At 42.5% G+C, this 24,093-nt stretch overlaps 1 protein-coding gene across 2 annotated transcripts in view; it reads right to left on the reverse strand.

Annotated features, from left to right (window-relative positions):
* Positions 1-24,093, reverse strand: part of RSRC1 (arginine and serine rich coiled-coil 1) — a 347,837-nt gene that overhangs the window by 156,283 nt on the left and 167,461 nt on the right. For both annotated transcript variants that reach the window (XM_083177870.1, XM_083177871.1), the window contains exon 6: positions 11,926-11,977. In XM_083177870.1, coding sequence (XP_083033996.1) covers positions 11,926-11,977 — 52 coding nt within the window. The remainder of the gene's footprint in view (positions 1-11,925; positions 11,978-24,093) is intronic.

The raw sequence follows: 24,093 nt of genomic DNA on the forward strand, positions 1-24,093 counted from the left end.
AAAGTGAATTGTGGGGGATCTGATTGGAGGATGGTAGCTGAATCTTTATCTTTTGTTTTGTGTAGATAATCCTCTTATTTGTAAGACATGGCTACTGTTTTAACAGTATGGGTTGTATTCAATGCGGCAGGCGGGGTTTTATAGTGTTCATTCTAGCACCCGCCAACTTTGAAAACCCATGCAGTTCCTCTTCCCTGCCTGGGTTGTCGCTGTCTGCTATAGTGCTTCTAGCACAGTGTGGTCTGTATATCAGCACTGATATGCAAACAAGACCTGTGATAGAAACACCACAGCAAACAGCGACACCCCAGGCAGGGAAGAGGAACTGCATGGGTTTTCAAAGTTGCCGAGTGTTAGAATGAACACTAGTTTAAATGGCGGGGATTGCCAAAAAAACAAGCGTTCCTCGCCAATTAACCCTTGCGCTGGCCACACCCACATTCAATGCTCCAGACAAATCCTCGCTGTCAAAGGACAGCGAGAATCCCCCCAAATAGCAAGGCTCGTGGCTAATGCAAGGAGCCTGCTGCATTTAGCTGCAAGCCTCGCTGTTTAGCGGCTGCATACGCCGTTTCCCCCTCGCTCCAAAAACCTAGAGAGGGTGAAATGGCGTGTTGAATACTGACCCTGCGAGCTGTGACAGCGAGCAGGCAGCACTGCTCGCTGTCACAGCGAGCAGAAAGCATTGAATGCACCCCTAGGTATTAACTGGTCTAAAAACATAGTAATAACTGCAATGTATTTTCCAATGAACAAAGCTAGTGGGAAAAAAAATGACTTCTATGTTACAATACCTTAAAATGAAGAGCTTAAAAAAAAAAGTATATTTTTGGATATTTAGAACATTTCTTGGGCGAGTAATATCAGGACTGACAAAATTAAAAATCATCCGTAAGAAGGATTCTTCGTGTTTGGAGTATGTTTTTAGCGACATTATATATATATATATATATATATATATATATATATATATATATATATATATATACAGCGTGGGTGTGACCAGGTATAATCCAGGACACCTTGACAAAGGGGCTAGTCCCGGAAACGTTGGAGTATCACTAAACCCACTTTCAAAAACCCATTGAGAGCCGCTGTCTGTCTGTCTCCTGGATTATACCTGGTTACACCCACGCTGTATTTTGGATTCTGAGGGCACCTGGGAAGCTGTGTGTAAGAGAAGGAGTGCCAAGCCGCAAACCCCAATATATATATATATATATATATATATATATATATATATATATATATAAACCAGACCTGTGCTAGAAACACCAAAATAATGAAATCCAAAACAGTCCAAGACAAATATATCAATATTAAGAGAAAATTAAATAATTAAAAGACTGCCGCCTGACAATTTTTTTCTATTTCGCTAATGAATATTGACAGAAGACATTTACAACATATAGATGAGGGACACTAAGAATAAGTGACAGAATATATATCACTAGGTTCACTATACGCAAGCAGCTTCTCTAGGGAAGCAGTAATGCTGGCTTTAGCCATTTTCTAAGTATATGTAATGCTCCAATCTGAAACACAGCTCATGTTTGCATTTAACAGGTCATAATTTACTTATGTACAGGGCAATTGTGAAACAAACCCTAAAACAACTTTTTGCGCCGTACCACTGAAAAGTGCCACAAATAAATAAATGGTACTTGTTTCCTAGAACGGCCACAATCGGGGGTAATCGTGTACCTTAACTTAAGGTACACGATTACCCCCGATGGACCCGATTTCCTTTGAAATCAGGTCCATTTTGCCGGCAAAGGCAAAATCGGGTCAATCACGTCGGTCGTGTGCATTAACATGGCACGCGACGCGACCGATTTTGCCATAGGGTTCAATGTTAAAATATTTTTAACATTGCAATCGGAAAAAAAATTCTCATTGTATATGCCCCCCCCCCCCATTGTTCAAAGTCACCCCACGATTGACGCCAATCCGAATCGTGGCGAGCGTAGCAAACCCGCGAGGGGCGGCGGTACGCGTCCTCCGACCTTTTCATACCCCTACTATCCACGTCGGCGTGGAGTTGAGAATATAAAGTGTGGCGAGCGCAGCGAGCCACCGAGCCCGAAGCATGGCGAGCGCAGCGTGCCCCTCGAGGGGACGCGTATACCTGTGAAGTTATACGCGTCCACTTTATATTCTCAACTCCACGCCGACGTGGATAGTGGGGGTATGAAAAGGTCGGAGGACGCGTACCGCCGCCCCTCGGAGGCTCGCTACGCTCGCCACACTTCGGGTTGGCGTCAATCGTGGGGTGCCGTTGAGGGGGTTAAAATTGTGGTCTGGGGAGAATTTTACATTGAATCCAATGTAAAATAGGGTCCAAGGGACCCTATTCACATTTCAATCAATGTAAAAATCGGGACCATCGCGTCGGTCGCATCGCATGCGATTTGGTCGCATGCGATGCGATCGATGCGACCGACCCGATCAACATCGGTGTGGCCGTTCTAGGAAACAAGTACCAAATAAATAAATAATAAGTATACAATGAGGTTAGTGTTCTCCTGTCAGTCTCTATTTCATATTCCGTACCAGCTGCCGACTTGATCATTTTGCATATCTGGAGACAAAATAACCTACTTAACTGAGCTGTTCTTAGACGCACAAAAAATGGCAAGAAAGAAAGTAAACCAATGATCCTATTAGTTCCAGCAGACTGAAATCAGAGGCTCGATGTATGTGGTCCTTGCAGACACATCTGTCATGCTCCATTCTGATTCTATAGTAAGCAGCCTGCTACCTTTCACATTAGCAAGCTGAATAAATGCAAGTAATCTGCCGCTATCAGGTCCAGTAAATCATTCAACTGAACTAGAACTTATGTCGAGCACGGACACCTCTGTGCTACATAAAAACTATTGAATACAAATGAACGTGCGGGAACACAATTCAATCATTCCCTTCAGCAAACATTACTTTGGGGGAAACACAAGCCACACTCCGCAAAACCCCACACTGAACAGCTCATGTTTGCTTTAGTTTGGTTTTAGACTTTGTAACAATAACAAATGTGTGATAACGTGAAAACGGCAATGGCCAAACCTAGCTATATTTTGTACCAGATCCTTGACACACCGGGTCCAAACGTCACAATTGCTGTACTAGGCTATAATGAAGTCTCATGAACAGCTTCACTAATTCCCAAGTGGATTGGAAAGTGACAGAAGCTCAGTTAAATCCTCTGTTTACACTAGGGATTAGCAGGGCAAAGCTTGAGAAGCAAACGGAGCTGCCCATGGTCAAGGGAAACTGCTCCCTGTCAGCCCGTAGGGCACAGAGACAATGCTTGGTCCAGGTAGGAAGTGACCCATAAACCTATCCCTACCAAGGATTTATTCAACGGCAGTCTGCCTCATAGAAACTCCATATGACCATTAACTGGCCTGCAAGGCCTGCCAGGGGGCCTAATTACAGGTCTACAGAGCCCAATAACAAAAGCTGAAGAGATTTAGTCTAGGGATGATCTGCTTTATACAGACTTGAGAGAGTCCATAAAGAGAAACTGACATAAAGAGGTTTAGCAGCAAATTCCCCTCAGGGACAGTACTGTAAGCCGGGCAGAGAATCCTACCCACTTCAGATGGGCTTAAACATGCCACCCTCTCGAAATTAACATTCAGCCATGGCTTGCTTAACATCTGCTCAGACATGGGAAGTAGCTGTGATATTGTTAGCCTAAGCAGAAGAGGCTATTCTTGTATACAAATATTAGGAGATCTGAGTAAACAGGCAGCATTTTGTGGCTGTGCCTTTGACCACTCTCTTAAATGAATTGAACTCATGTGTACATCTCCAATTAAGCCATGTTAGCTCACACGCATAGAAGTGTCATTTAGCAGGCAGCCATGGGAAAACATGCCGGTCACACTTCTCTCAAGACTGTCCTAGGTGTTCTTCCAAAACTTGCACAAATCTGAATTGGTATTATATTACAATAATATATTTTCATTTGAAGGGCGTCAATTATGGAATGACTAAAAAAAAAAAAAAATATATATATATACACACACACACACACACACACACACACACACACACACACACACACACACACACACACACACACACACACACACACACACACAGTTGAGGAGATTGAAAGATAATCAGATTATATATATATATTTTATACACATACATATATATATATATATATATATATATATATATATATACACACACATACATACATATTTATATACTGTATACACAGACAAAGGATGGAGACAGAATGTATCTGTCTCTCTAGATTTTTATATCTAATATATATTTGTGAGTTCTAGACAGCTGTATTAAATTGCAATGTTTCTCTTGTAGGTGATAACTTTTGTCGGTCACAGACAAGTCACTTTCACAGTATACAAAGATGCATCATATACAGAGAGTAGTCATGTGTCAGTCACACCACCACCACCAAGCATGTGATGCTGACACAATATAAATACAAACATAAATATACTGTAAGTACCTATCCTTATTAACAAGTTACATCCACCAACGAGCTGGTGGATTACGTTTATCTAGTCATTGTTCGGTTTTGCCTGGCTACATTTACGGTTTCCAATTTAACGGTTTCAATGAAATACAGTTCTGGGTAACAATACATATGAGTGCAGCCATTTACAGCAAATAATTTATCCAAATAGGGTAAGATGAGTCATAAGTAAATGCTGATGTGTGTTCTATTGACAGCAGTAATATAAACAGTAGTATTACCTAGCACAAATACTAACCGGCAATATGAGCGATAACATAATGACTGAAGCTTCTATAAGGAATAACCCTACAGGTCCTTAGGCCTGATTCAGACCTGATACCTGGGCTGTGAATGTTCGGAGCTCAGCGATCAGGAAAACGCCACCCCTGCCAAGGTCTCCCCCTGCCCCTGTGCAGGAGGTAAATGCATGACATATGTTGGAGCCAGCTGGGGTCAGTTGGCCAGGACATCAGAATGACATTTCATCAACGCTTTCATGGAAGTCACTGCATACCTAATGCCAGGAACGAATTGGTACACGAGTATGTGGTCACCAGATAATACACCTATATACATGAAATAGCAGAGAACAAAGCTCATTGACACCACAAAGTATGTAATATAACAAGCAGATGAATAGTAACCTCGGGTGTATGAATCCCTTTGAAATAACGGTTTCCAATTCAAACTAAAATATGACCTATCGGAGATGCTAGGTTTTAGAGCAGCACCATCGGAAGATTAAATCCCCTGGAAGACTGCGGAATGTAGGATGGCTACATGCTGTAGTTTTACCCTGCAATGTTAATAGCCACCAGAGATTATAAATTACACTCTGATCCAATTCTTATAAAAATGGAAAAAGCTAGAAAGCTTCCAATGGAATTGTACCCGGAAAATGTAGTTTCTGCAGAACAAACAATGGTGTGTACAGTTTTACAGCATGGTAGACACTTGCCTACAAAAGTAAGGTTTAAAATGAGGATAAAAGAAAATTACATTTGTAGGTACTTGTGTAGTTTCACGGCGCCAGCATGGAGTGGATTTTAGATAGCGTGGTGAGCGTAGCGTGGGTGAGCGAAGCGAGCCCCGCAAGGGGACTCAGACGCATGGCGCCACGAAACTACACAAGTACCCATTTGTAATTATAGGGAGATGCAAATTTGGAGAAGGTACAAGAGCACTGAACATAGGCCCTTATTCTGACCACTTTGCTCGGACCCTTGCACGGGCCGAAGTGAATGTTCCAAACCCCACCTAGCAAATGGATCGCGGGCGCGCCCATTCGCACGTCATTTGTATGCCTGTGGGAACCTCGCCCATCCTTCGATGGTCAGCAACCATCAAACGATGTGGAAAGTGCTCGCCCATGCATGAGTGGTCTAGACCACTCCTACATTTGAGCAAAGAAAAACAGGGATATGGGCGGTTAAGTCAGCTGTCCGCCCCCCTCACGCCCTCATCTCCATATGCACGCCCTACATTTTCATGAGAACGCCCATGAAACGCAGGGCGTGCGCTTATGGTAATGACTCTGATCAGGACACAACGCCCCTCTCCACCCCTTGCTTGGAAGGCCACGAGCAAGCACTCAGTGACCGGTCTTCTCACCAAGTTCGCTCCCTGAGTACAGTCATGCGCAGAAATGGTTCTGCGCATGCGTATACGCACAACATCGGTACACTGCCCAAATTCGGGTTCGAGCAAAGCGATCAGAATAAGGGCAACAGTACTAGAGAATTTAGAGGCAACAAATGCACACTCGTTTCAAATTGATTACCTAAACTTGTTTGTGAGACAAGAAGGACCCTTATCAGAGAAGACCTGCAAGGCCACTTGTGACAAAGAACAGGCTACAGTGGCTGAAATGGAAGATAATGTACATGGGAAAATCAGTCTACAAAAAATAAAGCCTCAACGAAGAAACACAATTGTGTGGGAGAAATTATCAAAAATCCACCTAAAAGATACTAACTGAATGCAAGGCTGTGCAAGGTTTCTAGGCACCCAGACCACAGCTTCGCCCCCCTGCTCATGCTCCTCCTACACCCTCTCTTACCAGGCCCGCACATAAATAGGTTTTCAATATTATTAACTTGAACAAAAATGCATAAGAATATGCATTACCCTGCATTGCTGGTACACATACATAGATATGAAGTGGAATTTAAACCCAAATTTGAATAATCAGTTGCACTATAATTAAGTAATTCATTTTGCTGTAATTACATCACACCCCCTAAGCCCTACCACTCTCTGTAGCAGGGGTGCCGATTTATGTTTTTGCTGGAGGGTGCTCAAGGAGGTGTGGCATGTCATTTGGGAAGGGGGCGCGGTCCTGCAATATGCTGACCTGAACGGTCCTGAATCACAATTTACACACAATAAGCAATAGCTAATACTGCACACTGTATATACAACACATAATAGTGGCTAATACTGCCCACTGTAAGCACACATACTACACAAAAAGGGCAGTGTGTATAGAAAAAGAACACACATTAGGCAGCACACTCCTCCTGGCATACTGCCTCGCATATCACAGGCAGCAGGTTCGGCAGTGCAGGTGCAGCGGATGCATATCAGCAAGTACATGTGGCCTGGCATAATTTTTTGTGGGTGCTTGGGCCCCTGAGCACCCACATAATGGGCACCTATGCTCTGTAGGTCTTTTAATAGAACATAACAAACACAAAACTAACCCTGCTGTTGCCATCCTACAGAATTTAAAGATTATATTATCCAAATTACTACGGAACCCCAAGCAATGCTCAGTTTTTCATCGATGCATGGCTGTGAGCAGTAAACAGTAGGACATGTGTTAACAGAAGAAAGTAACTTTTCTAACTACTACTTTTACTTTGTTCAACAGTGGGCTCGCAGGGGACCATATATTGACCATTGAATACTGATAGTTATTAAGCGAGAATATTTATTTTATGAGGATTTATTATTACGATTATGCCTTCATCTTACTTTCATGAGAGGGACACTGTGGGCCTGAGTCATACATAAGTCGTCCATGTCTGTATCTTCTGCCACAGCGGCAGTAGGTGACTGTGTGCACTGCGCGCAACTCTCAGCAGTCCTATTGCAGGTGAAATTTCTCCACCTCATCATGGCTCACTGCGTGTGCACCTGTTCGTTTTTAGATGCAGTCAATGCAGCTCCCAGGAACACGCGTTAATATTCAGGACGTATGTGCTGTGACCCACGTGCAGTACATAAAACACTGCCCAACTGCATGCATATAGGTACACTGCCCAACTGCATGCATATAGGTACACTGCCCAACTGCATTCATATAGGTACACTGCCCAACTGCATGCATATACTGTAGGTACATTGCCCAACTGCATGCATATAGGTACACTGCCCAACTGCATGCATATACTGTAGGTACATTGCCCAACTGCATGCATATAGGTACACTGCCCAACTGCATGCATATAGGTACATTGCCCAACTGCATTCATATAGGTACACTGCCCAACTGCATGCATATACTGTAGGTACATTGCCCAACTGCATGCATATAGGTACACTGCCCAACTGCATGTGTATAGTCTTTCTGAAGAAGTGATGAGTTTACAGCGAGGATAGGGAACCTGCAGCCTTCCAGCTGTTGTAGAACTACACATCCCAGCATGCACTGCTACAGTTTTGCTATTTGGCCATGCTAAAACTGTTGCAGGGATTTCTAGTTCAACAGCAGCTGGAAGGCCGAAGGTTCCCCATCCCTGTGTTACAGGATGATAGGTAACCTACAGAACGACAAATAAAACAGCCTAGGAATGGCGTATATATACCATAGAGCAATAAATCATAGACTGAACCTCAGATTTAAGGGAATTTTTTTTACATATTAAGGTGTCAAAATATTGTTTAAACATCTCTTAAAATCCAAAGCACTGAGGCCAAAATGATATATATCTCATTGTATCTTTAATACATTTCAAGGTGTTAAATTAAAGAAATGAGGGGTGACAGCTGTGAGAAGAATAAACAAATTATTCTTTTTGAGGGCTGGCCTGTCACATCTATTTTATAATTATACGCTTCAAAAGCATATTAAAGATATGGAGAATAATGCATATATTTGAAACTGTGAAATATAATGCTATTTGGAAACTTTATTGGAAAGATGTGAATATTTGCAAGTAGTATCAATAGAAAACTTCACGTGAGCGGAGAAAAAACCCCAGTATAACATTGTCTGTATATTCAGCTGTAATATACTAATGTATAAGGTGTGTAAGCGAGGAGATCATGCACTGGCTAGTTACCATTAAGGTAAGCCATCCTCATACAGAAAGCTGTTTTTACTTTTATATTATTGCTATATGGAATCCGAAATCGTAATTTTTTAAACCTTTGATTACTAAGAACTGCTACTTTCCCATCCATATCACTGGACACGTGCAGCTGCATTATCAGCACAGTACATGAACCTGAGCTGGCTTTTCTCAGAAGCTGCCAAGTGTATATATAGAGGGGCAGAGTTACTGTAATGCTGCTTTTATTTTTTCTCCACTGGCTGCTTCTCTCTGTAAACGGGGAATGGCACCGAGCTAATTGATCACTGTTGACCAGCACTGTGAGCACACTAAGGGAAAGGCTGGAATGTCCCTCTGAGATTGGCTGAGCTTATAGCAGCCACCCAATGGGCATTTCTGATTGGTCACATCATATGTGGTTAAAAACTTCCAACAATTTGTCTAGCACCAGTACTATTTTTCTGGAAAAATAGGTCCAGGAACTCCAGGTCTCGGGGTGGATCAATTAAATAAAAAATAATATATATAATAAAGAGAGGGAGGAAGAGATAGATGTATATATTGTATTTAGAAACAAAGGCACTCACAGGTGACTTTAAAATAAAACTTATCTTATGGAAAGTACATTTTTAGTTCCTGATGATGTCATATTTAATTAGAGGTTCAGGAGCGGAGTTCCTGCTGGTTCCTGCTGAAAAATAGCACTGTCTAGAACTACTAAAAGCTTCTTACACTATACAGACTTCTATCTTCTTTTTTGAGGTTCAGGGTGATTTCTCCCCCTTTAGCATACACTTTATATAATTCAATGTGAAGCCAATGACTAATTGAATTGTGTGAGTTTTAGCAGCGTGCATCACAAAAACATCCCATGAAGTGCACATCAAATAATGTAAACCCTAGATCACACACAAAATGGAACTTGCACCTAACTGAATTTGACCCATTGCGTTAACCGAGAAGTGGAAACCACAGTACTGTATCTTATCTTTTGCAGAGAATGCAAAGATTCTGGGTCTGTGTCACTGCTGTCCTATTGTAGCATACTCCAACTATATGAACCTCTTAGTAAATTTACCCCAAAATTCCTGGCCCTGCAACGTGGTTTTGCCAGACATTCTGGAATAACATTAGGTTTAAACAGAATTCAGAGCTTGCAAAAAGGACCTGATACTACGTACTCAGACACAGGCATTGGATCACAAAAGCCTGCAGTGGTATTTTTTAACACAAGATCCTTCCTGCAGCTTTTGACAATTTTAGCAAAACTATTGCGTACAAATACAGTGGCTGTACCTTTACCAAAAATCTTTGAATCAGGTCCATAGTGACTTGCACACTGTCAAATCTTGGTGACCAAAACAAACAAGAAAAATTCTGCATCCTAGACATTCGATATACAATGTAACATGGCTATCTCCTGTAAAGTAAGCAGCATTATGCAGTATATACTGATAATAAAGGAATAAGTGCTAAATAGAAATGTAAGCAGGTAACAAACCTCTACTGTGGCTTATATGGAAACTAACAGTTAAATCAGAGACTACAGTTTTATGGACATTGTCAGAGATATGGCAGCATCCAGTGAGCGGGAAAAGGGACTAAACAAATGATAATATAACTATTTTGAGTACTTCTGATAACCGACTAAGATAACACAGAGCTTTCTGTACCACCACATAAACCTTGTTATAACCCTTATTGAAGCTGCCTGTTTATCTGCAAAATCTTATTTTATTTATTTTTTTAGAACAGGGATAGTTTAACTGGATTCACACACAACACACACACACACACACACACACACACACACACAACACACACACAACACACACACACACAGTAAAAACACAAAATTAACCTATTGGTATAAATAATTCAGAATATGGCTACATAATGTGCACATTGAAGATAGCATGTACCATAATGGATAAACCATAAGTATGGTGGCCATCCTGTATTCTGCGAGCAGTATGGGCTGTTGTGAAACCACCATAAGGAATGGAGATATATAATAAAAGTGGTGTAGTTATTGTGCAGGAAAAGTAAAGTAACATAAATCACCCAAACAATAGCTATTATTTTGGCATACAGCAACGCTTGTTCATCCCGCGGGAGCACCATAGCTTTCCGTCTCTGCGCTCCTTCTTCTGTCTCAGCGATCGGTGCGCTGAGATGGAAAGCTTTGGTGCTCTTGCAGGATGAACAAGTGTGGCTCCATCTGTATGTACCATTCATCATATATAACTTAAACACCTGGTGTCTCTAAAATGTCACGCTAAGGTGCCTATTCATTAGGCCGACTTCTCCGCGTTCTCCCTCGAACCACCCGGGAACTCACTGGCGACAGGACTGCAGCGATATGCAGACCTTTTGCATACAATGTAATGTATGCAATCCCAGCTAAGCCTGCCTGAAACTTGGCAATGAGATAGTGCAGTAGTGTTCATTCTAGCAACCGCCGTATTTGAAAACCCATGCAGTTCCTCTTCCCTGCCTGGGATGTCGCTGTCTGCTGTGGTGTTTCTAGCACAGTGTGGTCTGTATATCAGCACTGATATGCAAACCAGACCTGTGCTAGAAACACCACAGCAGACAGTGACACCCCCCCAGGCAGGGAAGAGTAACTGCATGGGTTTTCAAATATGGCGGGTGCTAGAATGAACACTAGTGCAGCACTTGCGATATTCAGGCTCCTATGCAAAGCTCACGGCACCAAGCATAGCATTAGACCTGTTGTGAAAAAAAATGCGATATAGACACTTTTCATCCGATTTTTCGCTGCCATTGGATAAAAAGTGACCAAATCACCATAAAATACCCCAAGGGAATGGGCACCTTAATGGTTTCCCAGCTACATGTTACCTTAGACTAATGCAGAAAGGATGATAAAGTTGCTTGCAGTTAGGAAACACCACTACGCGTGCAACAGAAAGACCTGCATTGCTAACCTGGTCCCAAAAAGACTGCAAATAATTGTTACTTTTCTTTTCATTGTTCTTTTAAATTAGTTTCTTTGTTCTTTAAAATAATGACACAAATAGACTTTGCAGCAGTGCCAATGCATAATACAGCCTTATAATGAATGTAGTTTCTGCTCGGTAATTATTTCAGTCTCACAAACGTAAACCTTCATCTACCATCACTCACCAGCAGCTTGGAGAACCATCTGCAGTGTTGCTTTGGCCTTTTCAGCAGGAGTCTAAAAACAAAGACAAAAAGCATATTTAACATACATTATGGCACTAATCAAAGGCACTGTGTTTTTATACAGAAGAAACAGCAGAGAGACAGACCAAAACAACCATGAAAGCGCATATCCCTCCTCATTTCTATGCAATATCCATTATCTGAAAGTACATTGACTATTATGCAGCCTCCAAATTTCCTAACCCCAACCTACTATATTCTACCTAACTATCCCATTTAATTGTTAGGCTGTATCCACTTCTATTCAGTGTAAATTGTTTCACGCCTCTCTTACTAGTCTTTGGTATAAAATAAAAAAATAAAAAAATACAGTGTTGTAAGAAAAAAAGAAACCAAAGATTAAGTTGTATGCTTGCTATATGCCCTCGCGTCCCGTTTATATGCCCCCTCTCTTAGTTTCTGTTATTTAATCATTTAAAGAAAACAAAAAACAAAGAAGCACTATTCTGGCACATAGCAATATTTAATAAATATGATATATTATAAATTAAATTAGTATTTGGTTTTTATCTTTAGATACGTCTTGTCAACATTTTAACGGAACCTTTCAAAGGTTTTTATGTATCTTTAATAATTTGATAAATATGTAAAAGTAAATAAAAGCATACATATTACATTAAAAAAAAGCAAATGATTTATCTTCATCAAACTCAATACATTCATGACTTCTAAAAACCAAGGAAAGCCAAACAAATCCTTTTAATCAAAAATAAAGTTACATATTTTTAGCTTTCTGCAAATGTTACTAACGGGTTTCAAAGCCTTTAAACTGAAAACAAATGTGGCGATATCACAACAGGATAATGATTTGCACCTGTAAGCAGAGTATATCAAAATATAAAACAAACTAATGACTTTTTCTCGAGACTCAATGAATGACCAGAGAACGCAAGTTTAACAAACCCGCGTTTCTACCAGCACCAAGTTGCCAATAGACTCAAACAACAAATCTGTAATTTGTTCAGGACTTCTTACAGTACATTACTCTGTGCTATAAAACAATTGCACTAAATAATAGGGTTTATCATACCACTGTCAGTTGAGCATAGACTAATTATTCAAGTACATCTCCATATTACTCTGTAATTCATAACCCAATTTGCAAATATTGTTAAGAACTTTTCCACTGATATAAGCATTTCTTAAAGGTTGGTATATTCCCATGCTATATTTATTCATCAAATAAGAACATTGCAGGGAGATTAGTAAATGAAAAAACCATAACTTTCATAAAACAATGTTGAAGCCCTCTAAAAACAATTTAAACATATTCAAATTCTCTGCATAATGGAGTGCTAACATGGTCAACCTTTGGAAGAACAATGGGGTTAATACATTCAAAAGCTACTGATGCAATTCCTCGTTTTGACAATGCCTGGGTCGGGTTTGGGAAAATCCGACAGCTATCCAAACTACTGAAAAGAAAAGGTAGGGTCCCTCTACTTGCTGAATGAACAAGGGAGGAGGCCCCTAGAGGCGCAAGGTGTGACCTGCTTTGCTCTATAGCAGCTGCAGTGAGATCAGGTGTGTCAAACCTGAAGATATAAACACAGAAAAGAAAACCAAGATTTGCAGCGCTGGTAGAATAAATAACTGATATGCTAGTTGGATTGACTTCACAATTTTATGGTAAAAATTATATTTTATAAAATTATATTTTAAAAAGAGTATCACAATTTAATAGGCCACATGGCCACACATCTAATAATACACAAACTAATTAAAATGCATTGGTGCAGAAAGCAGAACTCGGATGTGGCTTAGTACACTGTCCGTTCCTATAATGGCTGGAAATTTTGTGATGGGACCGCCTTGCTCGATTAAGGGGAAGAATGGATCCTGATGGAATACGAATTTCCCTTTTAGCGTCCAAAGTCCCTTTAGAGTGGAGAGTCCTTATGCAAGGAGTGGGGCTTGCCACTTGGTGCTGGTAAAACAGGTAAAAGTTTGTATCCGGTCCTTTCAGGCTGGTTCGGGCAGATGAGAATGGCAAATGTTTGCTGGAGCCAGTAGTCCGCTTCTGCTTCTGGGGTTGGTGTCCTTTAACGCGTTTCGCTCAAACAAGCTTTCTCAAAGGTATCATGATACCTTTGAGAAAGCTTGTTTGAGCGAAAGGGGGGACTGGTGGCAGTGATGTGGGGAGGTTGTGAGGGCAGGGGGGGCACAGAGGGCAGCAGAAGAGAGAGTTTGTGGGGTATTGGGGCAGGAGCTCAGGAAAATTGCCCGGTGTCCTCTTGCACCACACCTGCTGACTGCACAGTCGCGCTGGGCTGGTAAGCCAATTCTCAGCCAGGACATGGGGGGGCAAGCACAAAGTACTGGAGTTGTATCACCACCCGTACCCCCTCCTGGCTGCATCTCCATCCCCTCACCACCGCCCCTTTCTCCCGGGAGGTTCTCTGCCCGCACACAACCCCTCCCCCACAGCATCTCCAGCCGCACCCCTCCCACCTGCATATCCAGCAGCACACCCCCCTCTCCAGCCACCATCTCCGCACGCATCCCCCCGCCACCATATCCACCTGGACCACACCCTCCCAGCAGCATCTCCGCAGGCCCCCCACAACATCTCCACCCGCTACCCCCCCAACATATCAGACCAGCATCACTGCCCACCCCCAACACCTCTACCCAACACCCCCCACCCAACATCTCCCACTGCAACACCACCCCCCTAATCTCACGACAGCACCTCCGCCCACACATGTCCGCACCCCATGCAATCTCAAGCCAGCATACCCCACACACACCCACCCATCCATCCCACAACCAATTACAATGAACATTAAAGTTATTATGGCAAGCAGTGCTGGCATCTGCAACAATGCCCATCCCTACTCCTTAATCCCCCAGCAGCATCCCCAGACACTGCCCCACCCCCAAGCATCTACCCCAACACATAGCACCCTACCCTCAGCCACGCAATAAATGCGTTCACAGGATAAGGGGGCGCAGCCCCTACGCCGGTGTGAAAAGTGCCCGTAGGGCATGATGAATCACCTAGTATATATATACATCAGTTGTTAGTGTAGGACTTATAGTGAAATGGGGTCCCTTGGCGATGGGCTGCAAGCTTAAATGCATTGATCAATTCATGAACTAAAACCCCATTATTTATTTAATTGATTATTTGAATGTTAAGGTGAGTTAGTTTGTTGTAGTGAGTGCTGGGCCCCCTGTGTTTGTATGTGTGGTCACAGGCCAATGCACCCCATCCTGGGAAGTGGGTGCTGTTTGCATCCCATTCTTAGGAATAGCGAGTGTGTTGGTACTTCTGTATATGTATATATATATGTATATATATATATATATATATATATATATATATATATATATATATATATAGATATAAGACGGCACTCCAAAGTACAAATTATCATAGGTGGCGGTGCAGGGTCCATAAATAATTGATAACAACACTCACCCAGCCTCCAGGAAGGATAGGAAAGGACCAGCACTCACAGGTTTGATGAAAAAAAAAGAAGATTGTATTTGCGTTTTCACAGCATGATAAGTTTACAAGCAGGCTGACCCAACAGCCGTTTCCACTGGATACCTTAACCAGCCCCTGATGAAGACTGGTTAAGGTATCCAGTGGAAACGGCTGTTGGGTCAGCCTGCTTGTAAACTTATCATGCTGTGAAAACGCAAATACAATCTTCTTTTTTTTCATCAAACCTGTGAGTGCTGGTCCTTTCCTATCCTTCCTGGAGGCTGGGTGAGTGTTGTTATATATATATATATATATATATATATATATATATATATATATATATATATATATATATATGGATACCGGATTGGCGGCACTCACGGGCGGATTGAACAAAGGACACAGAGTCTCAGTTGTGTCCTTTGTTCAATCCGCCCGTGAGTGCCGCCAATCCGGTATCCACATATAGAGCCCACTACCAAGTGGGTAATTCCTTAGGAGGGCACCGGGCGCCTGTTATCCACCAGCAACGGAGTGCCGGCACCTACACTACATATATATATATATATATATATATATATATATATATATATAAATAAAGAAACGGGTTCAGTATGATCTACCCACATTCAAAATCCTGATGGTCAAAATACCGACAGCAATTGACCGACGGTCAATATACTGACATGGTCAAAATACTTACATTTAAAATATAGACAGACGAAAAATTAGACACATGTTTTTCATTTTATTTGGGTCTGTATGTTGACATGTCAACATGAACCCCATGCTTCAGGCACTATTATATTCCCCCTCCATGTCCACTGGGATGGTAAAGTATGTACAAGTCGGTTTCAATGAAAAAACATCATGAAAGACTCATATTGACTTTTGGACCAGTCTAAATGGCGGTATTTTGACAGTGTCGACATTTTAAATGTCGGTATTTTGACCGTCGGTCAATGGTTGTCGGTATTTTGACCGTTAAGATTTTGATTGTTTCTTTGGGATGCAGTCAATTTACCTACAAAGTTACTGTGATATAAAAGCTCACATGAAGGAAAGTTAGAAATTTATACATACTCACACATACTTCTAAATAACATGACCCACACTCCAAGGTAAAATATGATTACTTTATTAGGCAAGAAACAATACAGACCATATCAGGGGTCCAGCTGTCTGATTCAACTGCTCACAAGCAGTTGAATCTGTGGCTGACTGAAAGTGTTTGAAACAGACTGTTGGGCCTCTAAAATGGTCTGTCTTATTTCATGGTGGCGCAACTGCATGTGTTGTCCACTCGGACAGCTGTAGTTTGGTCTCCATGTCTAAACTATAGATATACAATTCAACGCCACTGATGACCTTCCAGAGCAGGGATGGGGAACCTTCGGCCCTCCAGCTGTTGTTGAACTACACATCCCAGCGTGCCCTGCTACAGTTTTCCTCATTGACCATGCCAAAACTGTTGTAGGGCATCCTGGGATGTGTAGTTCAACAACAGCTGGAGAGCCAAAGGTTCCCCATCCCTGTTCCAGAGAGAGCTGAGCGACTGCCATTACACCTTGCCAACATGATTTGGCACATCTTGAGTCACTTAATAGGGTGCCCAGCACGCAGAACCCTTGCTCAGACAAGCTTTTGTGGCGTATAAAGTAGACAGATACTGATGAGATGGGTATCTCCTTCGCTAACTGGGATATGGTCACCCTGGAGTCCAACTGAAACCAAGGCACACAAGGCAGCAACGTATGTTGGTGGACACAGGTCAGCCATAGCACTCCTAGTCTTCTAACAAAATTCTACAAGTCACTGAAAAGACAAAGCTTAGTTGGTGAAAAGTTGATCACTGAAAAGTTTCCATTCCTTTAAGCCAGGGTTGAAAGTGGACAAAAATCAGAAGACAAAGAGCATGGGGTCCCCGAGATTTTCCACTAACCAGCACTAGGTTTTAACATCCAGAGCAAGTTTAGACCTAGATGTGAGCCCTGCAGTGTGGGCTTTGCCAAACATGGTTCCAACCTGCCCAATGCAAGCTGGCACTAGGGTAATCTTTACCAAAAATATGTACAGGTCCCGAATCCTGAGTGTAACAACTTTAGTGCCAATAGCATCTCTGCTATTAAACATACCTAGGGATTTGGTGTGAGATTAATAAAGTGTTAAATAAATATACATACATATATAAACTATGGTACACTGCAGCTTCCAGCATGTGTGGGTGAAAAATTGCTGCCAGGGCAATGCTGGCACTTCTAGAAATATATGAGCCAGCTTGTCCTGGTTACCAGAGTAACACTTCTAGAACATTAGGAAAAGTAATACAAAAGGATAGAAAAATGTTTTCACCATGTGCCCCATTCATCTGGCAGTACTTGACATAAAAAAATTCTTCCTATCTGCAGCTTGGGTGTGGTATAATACTCCGACAGTCGGGATTCCGACAGTCATTAGTCAGACGTCGGAATCCCGACTGCACAGCGTGGAGAGCGCAATGAAGCACCTTGTGGGCTCGCTGCGCTCGCCACCTATTTTATTCTCCCTCTATGGGGGTCGTGGCCCCTCACGAGGGAGCAGTCGGGATTCCGACATCGGAGTACTGACTGTCGGAATCCCGACTGTCGGGGAGCCGTCCGGCACCCCTGCAGCTTGATGGTACTGAGAAGACATGTATAGTAATGATTTGGTCTGAATATGGCAGCTCCCAAGCCTTGATCAATCAGAGCAGTATATTTTATTAAATATAAAAAAAAAAAAAAATGTTTACAGAGTTCAGAAGGGAATGGCCAAGCTGGTATCGCTATTCCCCTACACTTGGAGCGATGCAGAGGCCTTTTCTAAGAGATCTAGGGGGGGTTTCTAATCCATTTGCATCCCCCATGCATTCGCACGGGGGACCGATGGTGTGCATCTGCACAGATGCATTTCTGCACATGTGCAGACGGACATTTGGCGGGGCGGAGAGGGGCGTCTGGCAACCTCATGGGCGTTTCCATGAGAACACTGGCGTGGGGCCTGGCAGCTGACATCACCGAATGTCAACTGCCCGCCCATTTCTTTCTCAGCGTGCACGCATATGTAAGTGATGTGTACCTTCCACATCTTTCAATGGTCTGCGACCACCAAAGGATGTGGGAGTACCCTGCGAATGGGTACCTGCCCTGCAAATGGGTGTTTATGTTAAACATCCATTCGCAAACTGTGTGCAAGGGGATGGGGGGTTTGCAGGTGGGGTTTGGTGGACTTGCAAGGCTGCGAATGCAACCAGAATACCCCCCCCCCCCCAAGTGAAATCGCTTAGAAACTGCTCCTAAAATGCTACATGTGTAGGCCACATTACCCTTTGAATAACCTCCAAATGGGATAACAGATTAGCCAAGTGTTTCCTAAACTGTGCCATTTTAATCCAAGTTTTATCGATATTAAGGCTTGAGTCCAGATGATTAAATTGTTCGAGGTACTAATTAAGTCATCAGTGATCAAGAATAGCTTATTATTTATTTATTAACAGTTTATTATATAGCGCATACATATTCTGCAGCACTTTACAGAGAACATTTGAACATTCACATCAGTCCCTGCCCCAGTGGAGCTTACAGTCAATATTCCCTACCACATAAACACGCGCACACATTCACTCTTGGTTTTTTTTTTTTGGAAGCCAATTAACCTACCAGTATATTTTTGGATCGTGGGAGGAAACCGGAGTTCCTGGACTAAACCCACGCAAGCACAGGGAGAATATACAAACTCCACACAGTTAGGGCCATGGTAGGAATTGAACCTATGGCCTTGGCGCTGTAATGCAGTAATGCTAACCATTACACCATACTGCCCCAGATGTCCTTAAAACCTGTACTGTAATGGTGTAGTTTACAAAACTCTGGATTATCCTATTATGATTTTATATTAAGCAGAATATATTATAGATCTCAAAAAATGTCCATTCTGGCCCCACAAATAGAGTCGAATTATACTCACCGATAATTCCTTTTTCTTCCTAGAGATCCCATGGCAGCCATAACACTGGGATGTATCCCTTTCCCCATAGATCAGACAGGAGTTTTTTCTCTAGGACCGCCCACCTTGGGTATAACAGCCTCCTCCTCCTTAGCCTCAGTGTCTTTTGAGTGTCTCCGTAATCCTGGAGAAAAAACACAATAATAACACGGGAGGGCAACAAGTGGCTGCCATGGGATCTCTAGGAAGAAAAAGGAATTATCGGTGAGTATAATTCGACTCTTTCTTCTACGATCCCCATGGCAGCCATAACACTGGGACATACCCAAGTAAAAACACACGGGAGGGATAGCTGTATAAAAATTTACTTGTGGCGAAGCGAGACCGGCTGACATCGCTCCTTGCAGAACATGGTTCCCAAAGTGGGCAGTAGATACATTAAGTGCATAATGGTTGGAGAAAGTATGGACTGAAGACCAGGTAGCAGCTCTAAAGATTTCTGTAACCGATGCCTTCGCCTTATTCGCCCATGAAGTGGAGACTGCCCGAGTAGAGTGTGCCTGGACAATAGGAGGTGCCACCTTGTTTTCTTTCTTGTAGGCAAATAAGATAACTTCTCTTATCCACCTAGATATCGTTTGTTTAACAGGTGCTCCTCCTTTCTTTATTCCTTCTGGAATTACAAATAAATGTTTGGTGGCTCTAAATGTCTTGGTTCTTTCCAAGTATATAGATATGGCCCTCACCAGGTCTAATTTATGCCACATTTCTTCCTCTTCATCCTGAGGATTTGGATAGAACTCAGGAAGTGTTATCTCTTGATTGAGGTGAAATCTAGAGATGACCTTAGGTAAGAATTGCGGGTGTGTTCTCAACACAACCCTGTCCGGAAACACAACGAGATAGGGTTCCTCAATCCACAACGCCTGTAGCTCACTCACTCTCCTAGCAAAGGTGACTGCTACGAGAAAAAACACTTTCCAGTTAAGTAGTTTGAGCGGAATGTCCATAAGTGGTTCGAATGGATGCTTGGTTAGTACTGTCAGAAGCAAATTCAGGTCCCACTGGGCCACAATTAATTTAATTGGGGGCCTAACTCTCTTCATGGCACTGCTGAACCTCTTTACCATCTTCTCTTCCGCCAATGGTCTGTCTAACAGAACGCTTACGGCTGACACCTGTGCCTTGATGGTGGCCGTTGCTAAGCCTAATACGAATCCATCAAACAGGAACTGCAGTACCTCCCCAGTGGAAATCTTGGCATAATCACCTGAGAACTGACCCCATTCGATGAATTTTATCCATGTCCTGTAGTATGCTAAAGAAGAGACATCTTTTCTGGCTTTCAGCATCATATCAGTGACTTGTAAAGAAAGATTATGTTTCTTTAGTATTTGCCGCTCAATCTCCACGCCCTTAGACATAATGTCGCGGGTTCTGAGTGTAGTACTGGACCTTGTCTCAGCAGATCTGGTCTGTTGGGCAGCTCCCATGGTTTCTGCACCGATAACCTTAGAGCGTTTGAGAACCAGCCCCTCCGTGGCCAATATGGTAGGATTGCCACTAGGTCTGCCTTGTCCTCTTGTACCTTCTTTATCACCCTGTGTATCAGGGGAAAAGGTGGGAATATGTACCCTAGTTTGAACTGCCATTTGATCGTAAAGGCATCCAGTGTCGCTGCTTGGGCGTAATAATATTTTGAGCAGAATGTCCTCACCTTCTTGTTGGCATAAGTAGCCATCAGGTCCATCTCTGGAACTCCAAATTTCTGCACAATCTCCCTGAACACCTCTTCGTTCAGTTCCCATTCTCCCGGATCTAGTAACTTTCGACTCAGGAAGTATGCGACTATGTTCCTCCTTCCTGGTATGTATACTGCCGAGATCGAGAGAAGATATTTCTCCACCCATACCATAATATCCTGTGATATTCTCATCAGTTTCCTGCTTCTGGTGCCTCCCTGATGATTTATATGCGAAACCACCGTGATGTTGTCTGACATAACTCTGACATGATTCCCCTCTGTGTAATTCTTCATTAGTCTTACTGCTTCCCAAACTGCTTGAAGTTCTCTTACATTCGAGGAATTCATAGTTTCTTCCAGGGACCATATTCCTTGCACTGATGCATTCTTCATATGTGCTCCCCAGCCAGTTAGACTGGCATCTGTGGTTACTACCACGTATTTCGGACTCTCTAGACTGGATCTTCTTTTCTCCAGATCTCTTGTCCACCACAGTATGGATCTTCTTACTAAGTCGTTCAGTAGAATAAGCTGATGGTCCCTGTATCCTCTTCGGATCAGAGGTAACAGGTACCCTTGTAGACCTCTCATATTTGCCTGGGCCCATGGTATAATTCTTATGCAGGACGTCATCATGCCCAGCAATTGTACTGCCATCATAAAAGTCACCCTCTTTGAATACAGAACCTTCTCTATCATTTCCTGAATTCTTATACATCTCTCCGGTGAGAGAGCAATGTCGAAATTTACAGTGTCTATCAGGACGCCCAGGAACTGAATATTTTGACTTGGTAAAAGATGGCTTTTAGTTTCGTTTATAACCCAACCGTGCTTCCGTAGGGTTGATAACGTCAGCTCTAGACTTTGTAGAACTTCTCCTTCTGAATCCCCTACAATTAGAAGATCGTCCAGATATGGCCATATCAGGACTCCCTGTTTTCTTAATTCTGCAATCAAGGTGACCAGAACCTTCGTGAAAACCCTCGGAGATGTCCTTAGCCCAAACTGGAAGTGCCTGTTCGACACCGAGAACCTGAGGAATCTTCTGTGATAACTGTTTACTGGAATGTGATAGTAGGCGTCCTTTAAGTCTATCGACGCTAGGAACGCCCCCTTCTTTATTCCAGTTATAATGGATGTCAAGCTTTCCATCCTGAATTTTATCTTCTTTATATTCTGGTTGAGATCCCTCAGATCCAGGATTGTTCTGTATTCTCCATTGGCTTTCTTCACTAGAAATAAGTTCGAGTAAAACCCTTTCTTGTGTTGTTGCCTGGGAACTTCTTCTATGGCGTTTATTTCTAGAAGTTGTTCTATCTTCATTGTCAACTCTCTCCTTTCTTCCCTCGATATTGGTGTTCTGGACCTTAAAAACCGATCTTGTCTCGGGTAAAGTGCAAATTCTATTGAATAACCCTTCTGAATTATATTCAGGACCCATCTGTCCCCAATCGTCCTTTTCCAGACCTCTGAGAAATTCAATAGTCTTGCACCGATCTTGATGCTTTGTGGATAGTCATAGTCTTCCACCTCTGTCGGACTGAAACTTTCCTCGATAAGGCTGCCGAAAGGACTGACGGGATAGGTTTGGGTTCCCTCTTCTATAATATGGCTTTCCAGGCCTATAACTTCTTGCCTCTTTAAAGGATGGTTTAGGTGTTCCTGGGTAAGGAAACCGATTCCTTCTATCCTGCGGAAGCCGGACAGATTTACCTCCTGACAGTTTCTGGATCATGGCGTCGAGCTTAGACCCAAATAAATAATTTCCCTCAAAGGGTAATGCTGTCAATTTATTTTTAGAGTTTGCGTCAGCACTCCATGGCTTTAACCACAGCGCCCTTCTTGCTGTTACTCCGGCTGCCATGGATTTTGATGCGAACGATACAGAATCGAGAGAAGCTTCACACAAATAGTCAATGGATTTTTGCATAATCTCTAGACTGCGTAAAATATATGCTTTAGATATTTTGTCTTCTACATCAGTATGTAGATTGGCTGCCCAAAGTCTGAGAGCACGGGATACAGATGCAATTGCAACTGACGACCTGAGTGCACCTGAGGATGCAGTATGTACCTTCCGTAGGGAGGTCTCTACCTTCTTATCCATGGAATCCTTGGAGGCTGCTGAGTCTTCCACCGGTATTGTAGATCTTGACGTGAGCTCTGCCACTGCTGCATCTACCTTAGGAATCTTGCACCATGCCATAAATTCTTCATCCTTGTATGGATACATTTTATCCACTCTATTACTAAGTGTGAGTTTCTTGTCCACATTTACCCACTCCTTAGCAATTATCTCCCTTACTACCTTATTAACTGGGAAGGACCTCCCCTTTTTGGACCTGTCTTCAAACAACGGGTCCTTTTCCGTTGAAGTACCTGTAGCCTCTTGGTAGTTCATTGCCTTGTATATATTCTTTAATACATTTTCCACTATATCAAGATTGAAGGTTCTATCTTCCTCTATTTCTCCTGATTCATCCGTGGAATTTTTAACTGGATCATCCATGCCGGACGAACCATCATCCTGACTCAGCCCAGCTTGTGATCTGGATCTCTTTGCTGTCTGTGACTGAACAAATTCACTTTTAGATACAAAATTTTGTTTCATCAATGCCATAAGCTCTTTTAACATTTCAGTATGTTCAGATTTCTTTGTCACTTCCCTTATGGGCTCCTTATGTCTTACTTCACATTCTTCACATAGTGATTTGTTTTGACTCGCAGAAAACACCTTATCACATGACATGCAATTTGATTCAATGTACTTCTTTTTAGAAAGCCTTTTCTTTGGTACAGGGGTAACTTCTGTAGGCACACTATAAAAGATAATAGGTATACTAAGTAACTAGAAATAAAAAGGAATCTAATGCCCAAAACCAAAGGGCTTACCTCATAGGGGCATTATCCAGCTTAGGGGAAGAAGGCACTTCCATCTCAGCCATCATACCTCCAGCACAGCGAGATG

This window comes from Crinia signifera, chromosome 3, assembly GCF_055691185.1.
Source record: "Crinia signifera chromosome 3, ASM5569118v1, whole genome shotgun sequence".
NCBI classification, from domain to species: domain Eukaryota; kingdom Metazoa; phylum Chordata; class Amphibia; order Anura; family Myobatrachidae; genus Crinia; species Crinia signifera.